Here is a 21,922-nt window from a genome sequence, read left to right on the forward strand (position 1 = left end):
GTCTGTGCCTGTATTTAGTGTTCATGCTAGTGAGGGCCGAAAATCCACTCTCACATAGGTACGTGGTCCACTATGTCTCCCTGCCATGGCTTTTGCACCATCAGTACAGATACCAACACATCTTGACCACCAAAGTCCATTTGATGTCACAAAGCTGTCCAGTACTTTAAAAATATCCTCTCCTGTTGACCTGGTTTCCAGTGGTTTGCAGAAGTTGTCTTCCTTAATTGACCCCCTATAAACGTAACTGACATATTCTAGGAGCTGTGCCAGGCCCGCCACGTCTGTTGACTCAACAAGCTGTAACACATAGAATTCACTGGCTTGTATGTGAAGCAGTAATTGGTTCAAAACATCTCCTGCCATGTCACTGATGCGTCGCGAAACAGTGTTATTTGATGGAGTCATTGTCTGTATAGTTTTTTGGGCCTTTCCCCCCCAGTATTGTCCCAGCCATATCTGCGGCAGCAGGAAAAATCCCAGCCAGTTGGTAGCTCACCATATAAGACACTTCTAGCCCTTGTTATTAATGGTATCTGTTGCTTTTATACATTACTACTCGAAAGTCGTCTTAATTCTCGCTCAGAAAAACTCCCGTGGCTTATTTTTCAAATTGGCATGTTTCTAAATGTCAAGAGTGAAGGTTTCATCGAGTTGTGAGATAGTACTGTAACGACCCTGGGTTTATAATAATGGATATCGACTCTGCGCGATGTACTTCGGGCTAGAAGGTCGAGGGTTCGAGACCTGTTCCCTGCCTGTTTCATTACAGTACTTTTACACATATAACACACTGTGGCTGACGAAAGGCACTACTCCCAATATAAGTGAACCACCAAATCAATGTAGTTCTCATCATATTTGTGCCTCTTCGAAGTTTGGGAATACCTGCTCTAGGTCATTCAATGCAGTATCCTTCAAATCTGCATGGCTGGGTATTATTGCCATCTCTTTTTCACATTCATCCATAGTCATGCAGCCGAAAAGATGAAAATAAAATGTTCCCCTCAACCATTTTATTTTTCGCAACAAAGTATCGATTTATCCAGTCAACAGAAAGAAATAAAATAAAGTTTTGTGTGTTGCTATGACAACCAGCTCAATGCGCTGCCAGTGTCGTTCGGATACATTCACTTTATATGGGACGGTGGAGATCGCAATTCAATATTGAAACAATATTGGAAAAAGGTCGGAGAGACAAACAGCACGGTTCAAACAAATCTCTGCTGTTTAAAAACCAAATGCTATTCTAAAAAAAAGAAATGGGAGATAATAATAATATAAATAAAATAATAATCTGCTAAATGACTTAAATGTAAATGTAAATAATATCTAGATGCTTTTTATAGTGGAGATCAAGTTTACATTTCCTTTGCTGGGATGACGAGACAGAGGATTACGCAGTGAGATGGAACAGAGTAAATAGGCATTTCAACGTCATAGATTTAGCTGGTGGTGATTTGTGAAATAGACCCCGGCTGGAATGCGGTTTTAAACCAATCAGCATTCAGGATTAGACCCACCCGTTGTATAAAGTAATACTAGTCCCATCCAATAAGAGTTTTAAAAGGGAAAATTCACTTATTTTACATCAACGCGATGATGTGGAAACACTGGACAGTTACTTAACAATTTAATGTCTGTATGAAATATAATCCTATATTCATAAAATAAGTATATCAGATGAATTACCAGCCTTGAGAATTTCAATCATGCCGATAGGTTGATATTTTATTGGGGCCGGGAGTAGATGCAGGTGTCTGATATCAAACTCGTTTGACACGGTAACAACATGAGATCTAAGACACAGCATGTTAAATTCTGCCAATTGTTTGCAATTGGCCGCCCAAAAATATTTTTTCGTGATATTTCTAACTTATCGGTCATCTATTACAGGTCATGAGAACATCCAGGTAGACCCTTTCCATCGTGTGCAAACATTGGCACGATAAGTGGATGCCAGCACGTTTAGATGGCAGTAGCTACATTCAGTGAAGAAGTTGTATCTTTGTAACCACTCGGGAGCAGACGAAAAACACAACAGCTGATGTTATGAAGAATACGTTTGATTTCAATGTACACATTTGAAGCTAAAAGCTTATTTACTTTCTGCATTGCCTACGACAACAAAAAAACAAGATTAGATAAAAATGTGGCATAGCTGAAATCCCTTGCGCCAAAAGCACCTGTACTCACTAGCACAGTGACATTGACACAGCGTCAGGGGAGACCAACACAGAGGACCTGTCAGAGCCACTCACGGCTCTCTATGTCGCCAATCTAAGGGACCTCTCACCACATGAAGTACAGGAGAAGAGGCTTTTCCAGAGGATTGAAACAGAAACTGACGTGTAATCAGTGTGAAACCATTGAGCTTATGTCCAAGGAGCAGTCCAAATGCCAGGCCTGGCACACACACCGAATCGGACGAATAACAAGCACCGCCTTCCATCGTGTGTGCGAGGCAGGCGAAAACACAGATAAAATCAACTTGGTAAAAAAAGACAATGCATTACAATGACAGTGAGTTGCATCATGTCCCTGCTGTACTTTGGGGGAAAAGACATGGAGGACACAGCCAGAAAGAGCTACACAGAAGAAATTTGCAAAATACATCACAATTTCAGTGTGAAGCTCTCCGGTCAATCTGATCTCGGGGCATCCCCAGATGGAATGGTAAACTGTTCCTGTTGTGGATAGAGGAACCCATAAAGTTAAGTACCCATACAAATACTGCCTTACAGGGTGCCGTGATGACACACAGTTCTGTTTGGAGGAATCACTGCACCTAAAGAAGAATCATCAATATTACCACCAAGTTCAACTTCACATGTTTGTATGCAATGTCTAACACTGTGACTTTGTGGTTTGGACAAGTGCAGAGGTCAATGTGCATCACATAATCAGATATTAAAAAATGCTGCAAAAAGCCCTACCTAAGGCCGAAAGCTTCTTTCTTGCAAGTGTTTTGCCGGAACTGTTGAAACAAAGCCACGACCCTCTCCTAAAAACACTTCAACATTTCTCACTGTGATATGCCAGAATCTGTACAATCTCAAGCAAGTAAAAACACAACATGTAGTGAATTGTTTATAAAATTAATTAAACTATTTTACTTTAGTAAGGATGTTGCAATATCACATCACACATATAGCACAAAAACACCTTATATGATCACATTGTAACAGTTTTCTGTTCTTATCTTCTAGCAATAACACTCTTGGTTAGATTTTACATGACACACTATCACCACCATATCATCTAATAGAATTATTTCAAGATTTTACAGTCCTGTCTACAGATGACTCTTCAACATGTATTCTGACACGAGACAGTTGCGTTGATGTATCCACCTTTTGGTGAATAATAGATTCAAAGTGTCTATGTTAAAATCCTCTTTAAAAAAAAACAAAAATCAATAAATAATAATAAAACGTGCCATATTCTGATATAGCGTTTAGAGCTCCCAACCCTGGATCACGTAACCCCTGGCGACGGAGTTCGAGCCTCGACTTCGCTGAGCCTCTCCCTGTCTGTCTCCTTATCTGCCATATTACTGTCCTTTCAATAAACATGGACAAACATACAAAAGGACATCGGGAATACGGTCACCTTAAAAAAAAAAAAATTCAATCAGCAAATATCTCATCCCTCTAACCAGTGCTCGAAATCCCCATTTAATCCAGATGATATGACTTGATCTATTCCGTCACCGCACGGCACACAACAGGACATTTCCAACTTTTGGAGTTTTACACCTGTCTGTTTTTATCACTGTGATCAAACGCACTTCACCTAATTTCAAAATGGGCCAGTCTCTTCTTTTGACACCAACTTGTGCGCACATTAGCTTGTCTGGTATGTGTGACATGGCAGAAAAACCATCCAATCCACTCACTCATACTGGAGAGAATTTAGGAATGGTGAGTGGTGACTCAATTGACTCTGGTATTTGACCTGGGCTCTATGGTCTATGTTGTATGGCATTATCACATGGCCTTTGTTCCCCACAAAGCTAATAGAGGCTTCTACAGAATACCACATGCAGTCTTGACAGTACTCTCTGGAACATCTAGTATATTTCTGTGGCTAAGAAGAAGACCACACTTAGGACAGAAGTCGTGCTCTCCAGGGTGGTCAATTCAGGACATGTTGAAATGTAAACGCAACACTTTTTTTTAACATTTGATAAAATTATCCTTGGAAATACCAGATTTATAAATCAGATTTCAGTTCATTCCTTCACTGACTATGTCACGGTTGTGTGGAGAGACGGACCAAGGCGCAGCGTGCTCTGAGTTCCACATAATTTTATTTAGTGAAACTTACAAAAGGAAACAAACAACTAACCGTAACATCAGCGGTGCTACATGCACTAACTCAAAACAAGATCCCACAAAACGCAGTGGGGAAATGGCTGCCTAAATATGATCCCCAATCAGAGACAACGATAAACAGCTGCCTCTGATTGGGAACCATACCAGGCCAACATAGAAATAAAACACCTAGATAGAAACACCCTCCCTAGTCACACCCCGACCTAACCAAAATAGAGAATAAAAAGGCTCTCTATGGTCAGGGCGTGACAGACTATTTGAATCAAACATATCCCAATTATGGCCTTTTTAAAAACAAGCTATACTGAAAAATCTTTTGGCCCTTCTCCAGTCTGTCATATTAAATGGATACTTCAGAACTCACTCACACACACACCTCACACACGCACCTCACTCATGCACACACACACCTCACTCATGCACACACACACACCTCACTCATGCACACACACACACACACACACACACAACTCACTCATGCACACACACACACACTACACACGTGCACACATACAAAAAGAGGCGGTAGAAGCATCTCCAGTCAGATTTTGTCCAGTCAGAAGTATCGGTGGCAGTGTGTGCTTGGGGATGGGGTGAGCATGCCAGCACTCGATGGAGTTTTCCTGAGAGGGCTCCAATGCTGAGTCAGCCAAAAAAAGAACAATCAGCAGCCACACACAAAGAGCCCCAATCCACCAACCTGAGCCAGTCCCAGTCACAATCACAGCACAATCACCACAGGAGAACAATAAGCCCCTCTGCTTTCCAGAAGCTCAGGCCACAATAAAGAGCCATGCGCACAGGGACCACGGCTGTTTGACACGATCAGGCCACCGAAAAGATTCTTAAGCCTCTCAACGATGTCCATGCAGGGTGACTAGCCTTCTTCTGACACCCACACACCCTGCTCTCTCCCATCTCATACCCGCATTGTCCAAGAACGAGGGCCATGCCTCTGCCGAGACGTCGATCCTCCTTCCTGAACCAACCTGCCGCCAAGGAGCGCCCAGGTAGTGCCAACACCAGGGTTGGCACCGCAGGCATCACCAATGCCCCCCGGGGCGTCTTTGTGGGGACGGCCCCCACGGGCGTCACCTCCAGCATGGGCACGCGAGTGTCGCGACGCGCCCTGGGCATCAGCAGTGTGTTCCTGCAGGGGCTGAGGAGCACGGCCGTGCCTGTGATGCCCCACGGGGTCGGGACCGGTGGCAGGCAGTACCCCGGGGGTGCCGAGAGCCTCAACAGCTGCCTGATGGAGTACAGGGACAAGGTGCGCGCCCTGGAGCAGCTCAACCAGCAGCTGGAGGAGCAGATCAAACACTGCCTGGATCGTAAGGCGTCCAGCGCCGGAGCCTGGGGCCCCCTCAGACAAGACTGGGAGGATGTTTACAGACATGTAAGTAAGGAAGAAAGAGAGAGAGAGAAAGAGAGAGAGAGGAGGGATTTGAAAATTAAGAGAGGGTACAGACTGGTAAGGGGGGAGTGAGAGAGAAGTGGAAGAGAGAGAGGGAGGAGAGGAGTAGAGAAGGAAGGACCTCTGAAGAAAAGAAGGATGAGAATGAGAGGATGATGGGAAGAGAGGGTACAGACAGGTAGGAGAGCAGGGGAAGAAAGGGTACAGACAGGTAGGAGAGCAGGGGAGGAGAGGGTACAGACAGGTAGGAGGGGAGAGAGGAGGGGAAGAGAGGGTACAGAGAGGTAGAAGGGGAGAGAGGAGAGGAAGTAAGGGTACAGACAGGTAGGAGAGCAGGGGAGGAGAGGGTACAGACAGGTAGGAGGGGAGAGAGGAGGGGAAGAGAGGGTACAGAGAGGTAGAAGGGGAGAGAGGAGAGGAAGTAAGGGTACAGACAGGTAGGAGGGGAAGAGAGGGTACAGACAGGTAGGAGGGGAAGAGAGGGTACAGACAGGTAGGAGGGGAGAGGAGGGGAAGAGAGGGTACAGACAGGTAGGCTGGAAGAGAGGAGGGGAAGAGAGGGTACAGACAGGTAGGAGGGGAGAGAGGAGGGGAAAAGAGGGTACAGACAGGTAGGAGGGGAGAGAGGAGGGGACGAGAGGGTCCAGACAGGTAGCAGGGGAAGAGAGGGTACAGACAGGTAGGATGGGAGAGAGGAGGGGAAGAGAGGATACAGACAGGTAGGATGGGAGAGAGGAGGGGAAGAGAGGGTACAGACAGGTAGGATGGGAGAGAGGAGGGGAAGAGAGGGTACAGACAGGTAGGAGGGGAGAGAGGAGGGGAAGAGAGGGTACAGACAGGTAGGAGGGGAGAGAGGAGGGGAAGAGAGGGTACAGACAGGTAGGATGGGAGAGAGGAGGGGAAAAGAGGGTACAGACAGGTAGGAGGGGAGAGAGGAGGGGAAAAGAGGGTACAGACAGGTAGGAGGGGAGAGAGGAGGGGAAGAGAGGGTACAGACAGGTAGGAGGGGAAGAGAGGGTACAGACAGGTAGGAGGGGAGAGAGGAGGGGAAGAGAGAGTACAGACAGGTAGGAGGGGAAGAGAGGGGTACAGACAGGTAGGAGGGGACAGGAGGGGAAGAGAGGGTACAGACAGGTAGGAGGGGAGAGAGGAGGGGAAGAGAGAGTACAGACAGGTAGGAGGGGAGAGAGGAGGGGAAGAGAGAGTACAGACAGGTAGGAGGGGAAGAGAGAGTACAGACAGGTAGGAGGGGACAGGAGGGGAAGAGAGGGTACAGACAGGTAGGAGGGGAAGAGAGAGTACAGACAGGTAGGAGGGGAGAGAGGAGGGGAAGAGAGAGTACAGACAGGTAGGAGGGGAAGAGAGAGTACAGACAGGTAGGAGGGGACAGGAGGGGAAGAGAGGGTACAGACAGGTAGGAGGAGAGAGAAGAGGGGAAGAGAGAGTACAGACAGGTAGGAGGGGAGAGAGGAGGGGAAGAGAGGGTACAGACAGGTAGGGGGGGAGAGAGGTGGGGGGAGAGGGTACAGACAGGTAGGATGGGAGAGAGGAGGGGAAGAGAGGGTACAGACAGGTAGGAGGGGAGAGAGGAGGGGAAGAGAGGGTACAGACAGGTAGGAGGGGAAGATAGGTGTAAAGAAGGACATGAAGACATCTACAGACAGGTAAAGAAGAGAGGGAGTTGTTGGAATTGTTCACAAGGTTGAAAAATCAAATCTGTTTATTTGTCACATGTGCAGAAAATAACAGTTGTAGACTGTTGAAAAACACATGAGAAATAAAACACAAAAGAATGTCAGCTATATACAAGTCCAGTATCTGTACCATATCCTGGAATTAAGTTAAGAAGCTCCTGCTGAGTCTTCAGTGATGCAACATTCTACTGTTCTATACCTGCCACCTGATGACAACGATGCAACATTCTACTGTTCTATACCTACCACCTGATGACAGCGATGCAACATTCTACTGTTCTATACCTACCACCTGATGACAGCGATGCAACATTCTACTGTTCTATACCTACCACCTGATGACAACGATGCAACATTCTACTGTTCTATACCTACCACCTGATGACAACGATGCAACATTCTACTGTTCTATACCTACCACCTGATGACAACGATGCAACATTCTACTGTTCTATACCTACCACCTGATGACAACGATGCAACATTCTACTGTTCTATACCTACCACCTGATGACAACGATGCAACATTCTACTGTTCTATACCTACCACCTGATGACAACGATGCAACATTCTACTGTTCTATACCTACCACCTGATGACAACGATGCAACATTCTACTGTTCTATACCTACCACCTGATGACAACGATGCAACATTCTACTGTTCTATACCTACCACCTGATGACAACGATGCAACATTCTACTGTTCTATACCTACCACCTGATGACAACGATGCAACATTCTACTGTTCTATACCTACCACCTGATGACAACGATGCAACATTCTACTGTTCTATACCTACCACCTGATGACAACGATGCAACATTCTACTGTTCTATACCTACCACCTGATGACAACGATGCAACATTCTACTGTTCTATACCTACCACCTGATGACAACGATGCAACATTCTACTGTTCTATACCTACCACCTGATGACAACGATGCAACATTCTACTGTTCTATACCTACCACCTGATGACAACGATGCAACATTCTACTGTTCTATACCTACCACCTGATGACAACGATGCAACATTCTACTGTTCTATACCTACCACCTGATGACAACGATGCAACATTCTACTGTTCTATACCTACCACCTGATGACAACGATGCAACATTCTACTGTTCTATACCTACCACCTGATGACAACGATGCAACATTCTACTGTTCTATACCTACCACCTGATGACAACGATGCAACATTCTACTGTTCTATACCTACCACCTGATGACAGCGATGCAACATTCTACTGTTCTATACCTACCACCTGATGACAACGATGCAACATTCTACTGTTCTATACCTACCACCTGATGACAACGATGCAACATTCTACTGTTCTATACCTACCACCTGATGACAACGATGCAACATTCTACTGTTCTATACCTACCACCTGATGACAACGATGCAACATTCTACTGTTCTATACCTACCACCTGATGACAACGATGCAACATTCTACTGTTCTATACCTACCACCTGATGACAACGATGCAACATTCTACTGTTCTATACCTACCACCTGATGACAACGATGCAACATTCTACTGTTCTATACCTACCACCTGATGACAACGATGCAACATTCTACTGTTCTATACCTACCACCTGATGACAGCGATGCAACATTCTACTGTTCTATACCTACCACCTGATGACAACGATGCAACATTCTACTGTTCTATACCTACCACCTGATGACAACGATGCAACATTCTACTGTTCTATACCTACCACCTGATGACAACGATGCAACATTCTACTGTTCTATACCTACCACCTGATGACAGCGATGCAACATTCTACTGTTCTATACCTACCACCTGATGACAACGATGCAACATTCTACTGTTCTATACCTACCACCTGATGACAACGATGCAACATTCTACTGTTCTATACCTACCACCTGATGACAACGATGCAACATTCTACTGTTCTATACCTACCACCTGATGACAACGATGCAACATTCTACTGTTCTATACCTGGCACCTGATGACAACGATGCAACATTCTACTGTTCTATACCTACCACCTGATGACAACGATGCAACATTCTACTGTTCTATACCTGGCACCTGATGACAACGATGCAACATTCTACTGTTCTATACCTACCACCTGATGTCAACGATGCAACATTCTACTGTTCTATACCTACCACCTGATGACAACGATGCAACATTCTACTGTTCTATACCTACCACCTGATGACAACGATGCAACATTCTACTGTTCTATACCTACCACCTGATGACAACGATGCAACATTCTACTGTTCTATACCTACCACCTGATGACAACGATGCAACATTCTACTGTTCTATACCTACCACCTGATGACAACGATGCAACATTCTACTGTTCTATACCTACCACCTGATGACAACGATGCAACATTCTACTGTTCTATACCTACCACCTGATGACAACGATGCAACATTCTACTGTTCTATACCTACCACCTGATGACAACGATGCAACATTCTACTGTTCTATACCTACCACCTGATGACAACGATGCAACATTCTACTGTTCTATACCTACCACCTGATGACAACGATGCAACATTCTACTGTTCTATACCTACCACCTGATGACAACGATGCAACATTCTACTGTTCTATACCTACCACCTGATGACAACGATGCAACATTCTACTGTTCTATACCTACCACCTGATGACAACGATGCAACATTCTACTGTTCTATACCTACCACCTGATGACAACGATGCAACATTCTACTGTTCTATACCTACCACCTGATGACAACGATGCAACATTCTACTGTTCTATACCTACCACCTGATGACAACGATGCAACATTCTACTGTTCTATACCTACCACCTGATGACAACGATGCAACATTCTACTGTTCTATACCTACCACCTGATGACAACGATGCAACATTCTACTGTTCTATACCTACCACCTGATGACAGCGATGCAACATTCTACTGTTCTATACCTACCACCTGATGACAACGATGCAACATTCTACTGTTCTATACCTACCACCTGATGACAACGATGCAACATTCTACTGTTCTATACCTACCACCTGATGACAACGATGCAACATTCTACTGTTCTATACCTACCACCTGATGACAGCGATGCAACATTCTACTGTTCTATACCTACCACCTGATGACAACGATGCAACATTCTACTGTTCTATACCTACCACCTGATGACAACGATGCAACATTCTACTGTTCTATACCTACCACCTGATGACAACGATGCAACATTCTACTGTTCTATACCTACCACCTGATGACAACGATGCAACATTCTACTGTTCTATACCTACCACCTGATGACAACGATGCAACATTCTACTGTTCTATACCTGGCACCTGATGGCACTAGGTCAAATCAAATCAAAAAGGTTGAAGCACTGATTGAGTGGGTGGTCGGAGCTGGAGATTGTGGCGGGCTTTGCATTGGACAGCGCTTTCATTTAGAAGTGACAGTTTTGGAATGGGAGTCTAACCTCGATGCAGTGTTTCTGGGCCCGGGTTGCATAAAAAGCGTTTCCCTTAAGGGGTAATTGTCCCTTACCTTAAGGAATTGTTTAAGGGTGTTGCATAGAGCCCCTCAGACATTTCCTTAGGTGAGGACATAATTTAAGGGTTTACGGTAGTTTGAAGGCATGTAAGGCAGAAAGAGTCTCTGGCAGAGATGACCTGATTCACTGACTTAAAGTCTCTTCAAAAGAGATCACATTTATTTTGGGGAGAAAAATAGATGTGTTAATGCTGATCACTGTTCGAGGGGGGAATAAAGTATATTTGGTTTTCAGCGATAGGTGGGTAAAATCCTTGCGCAAAATAAAAGAGGTGTGCATTCGACGTTTACCTGCTTTAACCCTCCAATACACCACCGGTCTTACTGTCCTCTCATAATGATCCTGACCAAATAAGACATTTTGAGTCCCCTGACGATGTCCTGCATAGAAAGACTTCAGATATCATAAGGGTTATATTAAGACATTATAAAAGGTGTTTAACAAGTAATAGTGCATTATACATGCATGCAGAATACCCATTTATGTTGGACTTCAGAGCATCTGTTGCGCTGTAGTGGATAGACTGACAATTTGCTAAATCTCCCCCACAGGTTAGTGAGTCCATCCTTGCCAATGCCAGGCTAATGCTGCAGACAGAGAATGTGCAGGCCAACGCTGAGGACTTCAAGGACCGGTGAACATACACTCTCCTAGCATCCTCTCTCCTAGCATCCTCTCTCCTAGAATCCTTGCATCCTCATCTCCTCTCTCTTCGCATCCTCTCTCTTCACCTCCTTGCATCCTCTCTCCTCCCCTCCTCTCTTCTTGCAACCTCTCTCCTCATCCCCTCACATCCTCTCTCCTCATCTCCTTCCCAAAATGTCAGAACCTAGGGAATCGAGAAGATCACCTTGACTTTCAAGTTTCACTCTTTCTCCGTTTCCTTCTGTCGTCCTGTAGGTATGAGAATGAACAGCCATTCAGGAAGGCGATGGAGGAGGAGATCAGTTCTCTGTACAAGGTGATTGACGACGCCAACCTGACCAAGTCGGACCTGGAGAGCCAGATGGACAGCATGAGGGCTGAGCTTCGGGACATGGCCTGCAACCACGAGGAGGTGGGTCCAACATGAAGGAATAAAGCACATAAGCCAGATAATCCACTCAGAATACCAAGCTATTGGATATTCATTTAGTTTACTTACCCAGCATAGGAATAAATACGGCACATATGAAACCCTAACTACTAAAATGTTCATAGGATTCCTTTCTTGTGGGGTTTCAAGTGTTATGACAAATGTTCCACTGACAATCATTTGCCTTCAAAGAGTGAGAGACTACAACTCATTGTTATCTAAAATCAAGATCATTAGTTGATTATATGAATCCGGTGTGTTAGTGTTGTGTTTCGCTGCCCCCTACAGGACGTGAGGGTGCTCTACAAGCAGATGGCAGGTGGCGAGATGGACGAGCCGGACGCTCCCATTGAGACCAATCTGGACCAGATACTGGCCTACATTCGCTCCCACTGGGAAAGAGTCATCGAGAAGAACCGTGCCGAGACCGACGCCTATCTGGAATGCAAGGTAAATTAATACTGTAGTTCCCCCCATCTGTACAATCTATAACACCTGAATAAACAAGGGGGAAAAGAAACATTTACTTTTAAACAGATTAATGTGTACTTGACATTTATTTACATTCGTCTGTCAGTTGTTTATCTAATTCTGAGGTCAGTTTGAGGTTTATTGTGTTTACTAAAAGGGCCAGTCAAAACAAATGAAACACACCTGCTCTTTGATGTAGCTTGACGGCTGTACATTTGTATGTGTGTGTGTGTGTGTGTGTGTGTGTGTGTGTGTGTGTGTGTGAGTCCAGCAGGCGGAGAGTGTGGGCAGTAAACTGAGCCGTGAGGAGGAAGAGCTGGAGAGTCTGAAGACAGAGTGTAACGATGCTGGCTGTAAGATCCAGAGTCTGCAGGCCCAAACTGAGTCCATCAGAGCACTGGTACGTACGTATTGTGATGCTGGCTGTAAAATCCAGGAGAGGGTGGGAGGGTTGGAGGTGTCAACAGCTTCAAAGCCGGCACACCTCCCAACACACCCGCTCTCAAAGACTGATATATTGTGGACATTTTTCATCTCCATAAATATTTATTGCTGTTTTGTACGATATGAAGTATGTTTCTTTGTGGGTATTTACGGTTGAATTCTGGCCTGATCCTTCGTGTTGTTCTTATTGTTTCAACAGAAGCGAGGTCTGGAGAACTCCCTGAACGACGCCAGGCATTGGCACGACATCGAGCTGCAGAACCTGGGATCCGTCATTGGCAAGCTGGAGTCGGAGCTGGGTGACGTCCACGGCGACATCGAACAACAGCGTCGCGACTATGAGACGTTGCTGAGCAACAAAATGCGTCTGGAGCTGGAAATCGGCACCTACCACGGCATCTTGGACGGGGAGGAGAGCCGCTACCACCCCTCCATGTGAGTAGGGTTAGGGTAGCTAACTTCAAAAGGTAACCGATCAAAGAAGAAGATTAATAGCCCAACAGGCAAAATTTCACACATGACGTTGTAATGACATCATTTTAGGCCGTCATTGTAAAATAAGAATTTGTTCTTAACTGACTTTCCCAGTTAAATAAAGGTTACATAAAAATTCAACTACATTTTCTGGTTGTAAACTGGTTTTGTGTTTATGCTATGATTGCAAGGTGAACTGCACGTAATGTATTCCAATGGGTGAAATAGCATGACCTTATTTGACACAGTGTTCCTCTCAACAGGTGCACAGGTGCATCAGAGCCCAAGGGGAAACAATCTCCCCTTCCTCCCCTTTCAGAGCCCTATGGCAGCCCAGCCCTCCAAGGTAAAGTCTACAGCCCGGTTCAAAACACAAGGAGGAAGGAGCAAGGCACTCTTTATGACATCAAAATGGCTCTAATGTAGTGGCAAATTCAATTGAACAATATCTTAAAAACTCAACACTTGTTTCGGAATGTGAAGCATTCGTCAGGGAGAACAGCTTGCTGAGAATATTGACAAGAGGCATTTAATCTCTTGCTTAAGCATAAATCCACACACAGATCACAATGATCTTGAATTTCACAAACATTTCACACACCTGTGAGATCTGACTGGCGTGTGAGAGGTGTGTGAAGTTGTTCCGTGTTTTTGGAAACATCTTCCTTAGAAAAAAGGGTTCCAAAAGGCTGTCCCCATAGGAGAACCCTTTTTGGTTCCAAGTAGAACCCTTTTTGGTTCCAAGTAGACCCCTTTTGGGTTCCATGTAGAACCCTCTGGGCTCTATTTTAACTAACCTAACACAATGGTAAAGCTAAGTGCAGGCGGTAGTGCTATAGGTTCAGGGATGTGTCAGAAATATTTTTTTGCTATTTTTACTGTCACAATTATCAGAGCGCTTGCTGGCGTTGGCGTGAAAGGGCTGGGCTTTGATGAATAAATAAGTTGTGGGTGTGTCGAGGCTTGACCCCCTCACTGGCCAATCAGAACGTGCTCCGTATGTGGTTGCTTCAAGATGTGTACTTACGTTCTTTTATGTATTGCCTTGGAATCAACTCCGATTCCAATGTTAGTTCGTTATAGTTTGTTAAATGGCTTACAGAAATGAAATAACAAAATGTAGACCTATGCCATCTTTGCTAAATAGGTTAACTTAAACCCATTTGCAGTCCACATTGTTCTAAGTAATTGTGTAGCTTTAATAGCATTCACACTGATATAGGAGCTATGCCTACTGTAAATTGCATTATGGCTGAGCATGGACATGACAAATATTGTCAATAAGCACGATTCAATTCATTATTGATAAGGCCTAACAAGAGAACGAATAATTCGAATCAAATTATAAAACAAAACAACTTGTTTTAAATAGGTAACGTCACACTTACAGGCACCGTCATTTCTCCCCGTGGGGCATATCATATTAAAACAACGCAGACCATGGAGTTTTACGCACATCCAAAATGGGACCTGCATGGCTAAAATAATGTGGGCCTACCTCCAGGAAAGTATTCAGACCCCTTGACTATTTCCACATTTTGTTACCTTACAGCTTTATTTTTTTTTTAAACATCCTCAGCTATCTACACACAATACCCCATGATGTATTACAAATAGAAAACAGAAGTACCTTATTTACATAAATATTCAGACCCTTTGCTATGAGACTCGAAATTGAGCTCAGGTGCATCCTGTTTCCATTGATCATCCTTGAGTCCACCTGTGGTAAATTCAATTGATTGGACATGATTTGGAAAGGCACACACCTGGCTATATAAGGTCCCACAGTTGACAGTGCATGTCAGAGCAAAAACCAAGCCATGAGGTCAAAGGAATTGTCCGTAGAGCTCCAAGACAGGATTGTGTCAGATCTGAGGAAGGGTACCAAAACATTTCTGCAGCATTGAAGGTCCCCAAGAACACTGTGGCCTCCATCATTATTAAATGGAAGAAGTTTGGAACCACCAAGACTCTTCCTAGAGCTGGCCGCCTGGCCAAACTGAGCAATCGGGGGAGAAGGGCCTTGGTCAGGGAGGTGACCAAGAACCCGATGGTCACTCTGACAGAGCTCCAGAGTTCCTCTGTGGACATGGGAGAACCTTCCAGAAGGACAACCATCTCTGCCACACTCCACCAATCAGGCATTTATGGTAGAATGACCAGACGGAAGCCACTCCTCAGTAGAAGGCACATGACAGCCCGCTTGGAGTATGCCAAAAGGCACCTAAAAAAACAAGATTCTCTGGTCTGATGAAACCAAGATTGAACTCTTTGGCCTGAATGCCAAACGTCACGTCTGGAGGAAACCTGGCACCATCCCTACGGTGAAGTATGGTGATGGCAGCATCATGCTGTGGGGATGTTTTTCAGCGGCAGGGACTGGGAGACTAGTCAGGATCGAGGCAAAGATGAACAGAGCAAAGTACAGAGAGATCCTTGATGAAAACCTACTCCAGAGCGCGCAGGACCTCAGACTGGGGTGAAGGTTCACCTTCCAACAGGACAGCAACCCTAAGAACACAGCCAAGACAACGCAGGAGTGGCTTCGGGACAAGTCTCTGAACCCGACTTGAACCCGATCTAACATCTCCGGAGAGACCTGAAAATAGCTGTGCAGCAACGCTCCCCATCCAACCTGACAGAGTTTGAGAGGATCTGCAGAGAAGAATGGGAGATACTCCCCAAATACAGGTGTGCCAAGCTTGTAGCGTCATACCCAGGAAGACTCAAGACTGTAATCGCTGCCAAAGGTGCTTCAATAAAGTACTGAGTAAAGGGTCTGAATACTTGTGCAATTGTGACATTTCAGTTTTTCTAAAAACCTGTTTTTAGAAAAACCTGCATGGAGACACATCGCCAATACGATTGGATTACCTGGTCATTTGAATGTGAAACAATTAGCTGACAAGTGGAAGCTAGGTGCTGGCAATTTATTAGCTAAACTATCTTGCAACATCGTTAGCTTTGTAGTTAGCTAAGACATTGTTGTTAGGTTGTTTTGTAATTATGGAGAACCAGGAGTGACAAAAATCGAAAAAATGAATAATGAAAATGTATTTAATTCCTCTTCATCATTTTCAGAATTTGTTATCTTTTTAATGATCACAAATGAATTATCATTGCATTCATTGTCAATTACTTTTCTAATTTAATCATGGGTTTATGTGTATGCGTTTATTTATATTTTATTTCGTATTTTCCAAATGTTGTATTTATTTAGATATTTTAATATGTTTCCAGATATATTTTCTTTCCACTCCTGGTTTTCCAGACTAGTAGGTTGCTGGTTCGTAGGGTACAGAAATAATTTCTGCAAGTGAAGGCACACTCAGTCTCACCTTCCTTCATACTATTTTAATAGTATGATATATATATATTTATTATGCATTTTTCCAAGTACTTCATACTATTTTGGTAAAATTAACTACTTATTATTAATTTTTGTCTTATCAGGCTCCAACACATCTAGTCCCTAGTGGAAGGACTTTGGACCATTTGGGGAATGAAGCTCTCACACCGTTGTTCTCCAAGGTATCTGTGCAAAGTTTCATTTTGAAACCATGTTTTTACTACAGAGTTGAATAAAATCGAAACCTCGGCAAGAAAGCTTTTGGACCTCTTTTTTTCAACTCCTCCTCTATTCAAATAGATTGGGGTTAGAATGGGAAAGGATTCACACAAAGTATTCACACCCCTTGACTTTTTCCACATTTTGTTGTGTTACACAGCCTGAATTTACAATGAATTAAATGCAGTTTTTTTGGGGTCCTGGCCTACACACAATACCCATTAATGTCAAAGTAGAATTGTGTTTTTCGAAATGTTTACAAATTAATTGAAAATGAAACGCTGAAATGTCTTGAGTCAATAAGAATTGAACCCCTTTGTTATGGCAAGCCTAAATAAGTTCAGGAGTAAAAATGTGTTTAACAAGTTGCATAATAAGTTGCATGGACTCACTCTGTGTGCAATAATAGTGTTTAACATGATTTTTTTAATGACTACCTACTCTCTGTACCCCACATATACAATTATCTGTAAGGTCCCTCAGTCGAGCAGTGAATTTCAAACACATATTCAACCACAAAGACCAGGGAGGTTTTCCAATGCCTCGCAAAGAAGGGCACCTATTGATAGACAGTAAACATTGAATATTCCTTTGAGCATGGTGAAGTTATTAATTACACTTTGGTCACTACAAAAATACAGGCATCCTTTCGAACTCAATTTCCAGAGAGGAAGGAAATCGCTCAGGGATTTCACCATGAGGCCAATGGTGACTTTAAAACAGTTACAGAGTTTAATGGTTATGACGGGAGAAAACTGAAGATGGATCAACAACATTATAGTAACTCCACAATACTAACACAACTGACAGTGAAAAGGAGGAAATCCGTACAGAATAAAAATATTCCAAAACATGTATCCTGTTTGCATCAAGGCACTAAAGTAATACTGCAAAAAAAAAACTTGGGGCCAAATCCAATACAACACATTACTGAGTACCAGTCTCTGTCAGAGTGACCATCAGGTTCTTGGTCACCTCCCTGACCAAGGCCCTTCTCCCCTGATTGCGTGATTTAGCCGGGCAGCCAGCTCTAGGAAGAGTCTTGGTGGTTCCAAATTTCTTCCATTTAAGAATGATGGAGGCCACTGTGTTCTTGTGGACCTTCAATGCTGCAGAAATGTTTTGGTACCCTTGCCCAGATCTGTGCATTGACACAATCCTGTCTTAGAGCGTTACAGACAATTCCTTCGACCTCATGGCTTGGTTTTTGCTCTGACATGCACTGTCAACTGTGGGACCTTATATAGACAGGTGTGTGCCTTTCCAAATCATGTCCAATCAATTGAATTTACCACAGGTGGACTCCAATCAAGTTGTAGAAACATCTCAAGGATGATCAATGGAAACAGGATGCACCTGAGCTCAATTTCGAGTCTCATAGCAAAGGGTCTGAATACTTATGTAAATAAGGTATCCGTTATATTTTTTATTTTTTAAACATTTGCTAAATTTTCTAAAAACCTGTTTTTGCTTTGTCATTATGGGGTATTGTGTATAGATTGATGAGGAAATGTTATTTAATCCATTTTAGAATAAGGCTGTAACGTAATAAAATGTGGAAAAAGTTAAGGGGTCTGAATACTTTCCGAATGCACTGTACACTACATGACCAAATGTATGTGGACACCTGCTCATCGAACATCTCATTCCAAAATCATGGGCATTAATATGGATTTGGCTGGCAGGGATGTTCCTGTCCCATCGCGCACTTGCGACTCCTGTGGCGTGCCTGGCGCAATGCACGCTGACACCGTCGCCAGATGTACGGTGTTTCCACTGATACATTGGTGCGGCTGGCTTCCGGGTTTAGCAGTCGTTGTGTCAAGAAGCAGCGCAGCTTGGCTGGGTTGTGTTTCGGAGGACGCACGGCTCTCGACCTTCGCCTCTCCCGAGTCCGTACGGGAGTTGCAGCGATGGTACAGGACTGTAACTAAGCCCAAGCCTGAACCATGAAAAACAGCCCCAAACCATTATTTATCCTCCACCAAACTTTACAGTTGGCACTATGCATTGGGGCAGGTAGCGTTCTCCTGGCATCTGCCAAACACAGATTTGTCCGTTACACTGCCAGATGGTGATGCATGATTCATCACTCCAGAGAACGTGTTTCCACTGCTCCAGAGTCCAATGGCGGCGAGCTTTACACCACTCCAGCTGACGCTTGGTGTTGCACATGGTGATCTTAGGCTTGTGTGCGGCTGCTCGGCCATGGAAACCCATTTCATGAAGCTCCCTACGAACAGTTCTTGTGCTGATGTTGCTTCCAGAGGCAGTTTGGAACTCGGTAGTGAGTGTTCCAACCGAGGAACAGACAATTTTTACGCGCTACACACTTCAGCACTCTGGGTTCCTGTTCTGTGAGCTTGTGTGACCTACCACTTCACAGCTGAGCCGTTTTTGTTGCTACGAGATGTTTCCACTTCACAATAACAGCACTTACAGTTGACCGGAACAGCTCTAGCAGGGCAGAAATTGGACGAACTGACTTGTTGGAAAGGTGGCATCCTATGACAGTGCCATGTTGAAAGTATCTGAGCCCTTCAGTAAGTCCATTCTACTGTCAATGTTTGTCTATGGAGATTGCAAGGCTGTGTGCTCGATTTTATACACCTGCCAGCAACAGGTGTGACTGAAATAGCTGAATCCACTAATTTGAAAGTGTGTCCACATACTTTTGTATATATAGTGTATTAGTTTTTCCTTTTTTTATTTATTTTTATTTTTACAAATGTTAGACTTTTTCTTCCACTTTAACATTAAAGAGTATTTTGTGTACATCATTGACTAAAATTTTGAGTAAGGTGTGGGTCGGTCCTATGAATTTCTCCACTCAGATGGTTTTGGAGTTGTAATTAATGCTGTGCCATAGTTTCAATTACTCATTTAAAAATAAATAAAAACAATTGCGTCTCATGCAGGCTATATGACTCAGTTAGCCTGGGTAAACAACTGAACGCTGACGTAAAACAATGGTGAGCACAGCATTCAGTCTGGTTTAACCAGGCTATGACTTAGCACGTGTAGAGCTCTAAATTGAAGTCATTGATAATGACAGGCCCAAATTATAGCTCTTGCCCTTGTGAGTCAAAAAGAGGATGCGGGGAAAGGACATTTCAATTGCACGCTCCCACAAGACAACATTCATCCATATACAATACATGACACCGCACAATTTATATGAAACAGAGACTTTCATTAATCTAGAGAAAACACATAGAGAAGTTCAACGATACAGTTCAACAACACAGTGTGTCCTCAATATAAATTCTGGAATTGTGAAAGAAGTGGGTGTCAGTGATGACATTCATATTGATGATAGTTCCTTGGAGGAAAGTTGCTCGAGTTTAGTATTTTGTTCTTTCTTCAGTTACTGGGGATTCTGGGTTGTTTATTTCCCCTATGGAAGGAGGAAACCAGATTCTGCAGGGTGTGTCTAGGCAGTTGTACAACTTATTAAGAAACAGCTCAACTTAAGTTAAATTTAGATACAGTACATGTAGTAAAAAAAAATGATCTGAGGGTATTCAATAAATAAGGACTGTTATGGACTGTGACCTCAGTGGTGTAAAGTTACTTAAGTAAAAATACTTTAAAGTACTATTTAAGTAGTTTCTGGGGATATCTGTACATTACTTTTACTTCACTACATTCCTAAAAAACATTGATGTACTTTTTACTTCCACTTGAGTCATTTTCTATTAAGGTATCTTTACTTTTACTCAAGTATGACAATTGAGTACTTTTTCCACCACTGTGTGACCTTATGGTTCACCTCGCTGGCGTGGTGATTGTGTTGTAGCGAGGTCACATATGACAGAGTAGCAGCCAGAAGAGCAATGTGAGGGTTTCTGGGAGGAGTCATCGGCCCCCCTTCTCCTGCACAACTGGCTCCTGCTGATGTTCTGCATTTTCTCACTCTGCGGAGGACAATGGATCAACTGTTAGTTGACAAGGTGTAATGCATAATTCATGTGAACGTAAAGACTAACACACACAGATCTGAAGATAAGCTTGGGTCTATAAGGACAATGAGAAAATCACCAAATGTTATGACCAGGGATATTTCCTTTTTATGAAAGACGTTGGAGGGGGACATGCATTCATAGGAGGTACTTTGTGCTTGTAACCCTTCAATTATGATTGACTGTGGGGTAATCTCTATAGCTAGAGTGCCTACACGTCAATCAAAGGTCTTACATCACAGGGTAATATGGTACATTTCTATTCCAAAGCAACATTTTAGGAAATGCTGCAATGAATGTCCCACATTACAAAAGTTCCCTCTGATCCAAGAGTCAAAGAATCAAAGGACTGCTCACCAATGATAGCCTACTCTTCAAAAGCAATCACAAAAAACAATAACAAACGACAAAAAAAACTATTAAGATACTGAATAAGTACTCATAACAAGTTTACCTGAAGAGATCGGAGGATTATTTCACTACTTGTTTCTATGGGCTCCATGTGTAACTCTGTGTTGTTGTTTTTGTCGAACTGCTTTGCTTTATCTTGGCCAGGTCGCAATTATAAATGAGAACTTGTTCTCAACTTGCCTACCTGGTTAAATAAAGGTGAAATAAAAAAATAAAAAAATTGTGTCGTAATCATTGCAACGGTGAAAATGACCATAGCGACTGCATTTTCTCTCTTCTAACAAAGCCTATGGCGGAGGGAGTCTGCTGTATTCAAGACAGCCGTGAAACTATACTGAACAAAAATATAAACGCAACATGCAACAATTTCAAAGATTTTATTGTGTTACAGTTAAGGAAATCAGTCAATTGAAATAAATAAATTTGGCCCTAATCTATTGGTTTCGCATGACATGGAATACAGGTATGCATC

At 43.4% G+C, this 21,922-nt stretch overlaps 1 protein-coding gene across 3 annotated transcripts; it reads left to right on the forward strand.

Moving 5' to 3' along the window:
* Positions 1 to 5,076: 5,076 nt before the first annotated feature.
* Positions 5,077 to 17,115, forward strand: bfsp2 (beaded filament structural protein 2, phakinin). Of its 3 annotated transcripts, none has more exons than XR_001326818.2 (8): positions 5,078 to 5,733; positions 11,597 to 11,679; positions 11,946 to 12,102; positions 12,409 to 12,570; positions 12,863 to 12,991; positions 13,235 to 13,502; positions 13,773 to 13,855; positions 16,963 to 17,115. XR_001326818.2 is itself a non-coding variant. In XM_014188240.2 (8 exons), exons 1-8 carry the CDS (start codon positions 5,287 to 5,289, stop codon positions 16,983 to 16,985), a joined length of 1,320 nt encoding a protein of 439 aa, XP_014043715.2. In that variant the 5' UTR covers positions 5,082 to 5,286; the 3' UTR covers positions 16,986 to 17,115. The 3 variants fall into 3 exon arrangements, 2 of the variants coding, with proteins under 2 accessions (XP_014043721.1, XP_014043715.2); XM_014188240.2 differs by having other exon boundaries at positions 5,082 to 5,733; positions 13,235 to 13,470; XM_014188246.2 differs by lacking the exon at positions 13,773 to 13,855 and having other exon boundaries at positions 5,077 to 5,733; positions 13,235 to 13,470.
* The last annotated feature ends 4,807 nt before the right edge of the window (positions 17,116 to 21,922 follow it).

The sequence above is a fragment of the Salmo salar genome, chromosome ssa03, assembly GCF_905237065.1.
Source record: "Salmo salar chromosome ssa03, Ssal_v3.1, whole genome shotgun sequence".
NCBI lineage: Eukaryota > Metazoa > Chordata > Actinopteri > Salmoniformes > Salmonidae > Salmo > Salmo salar.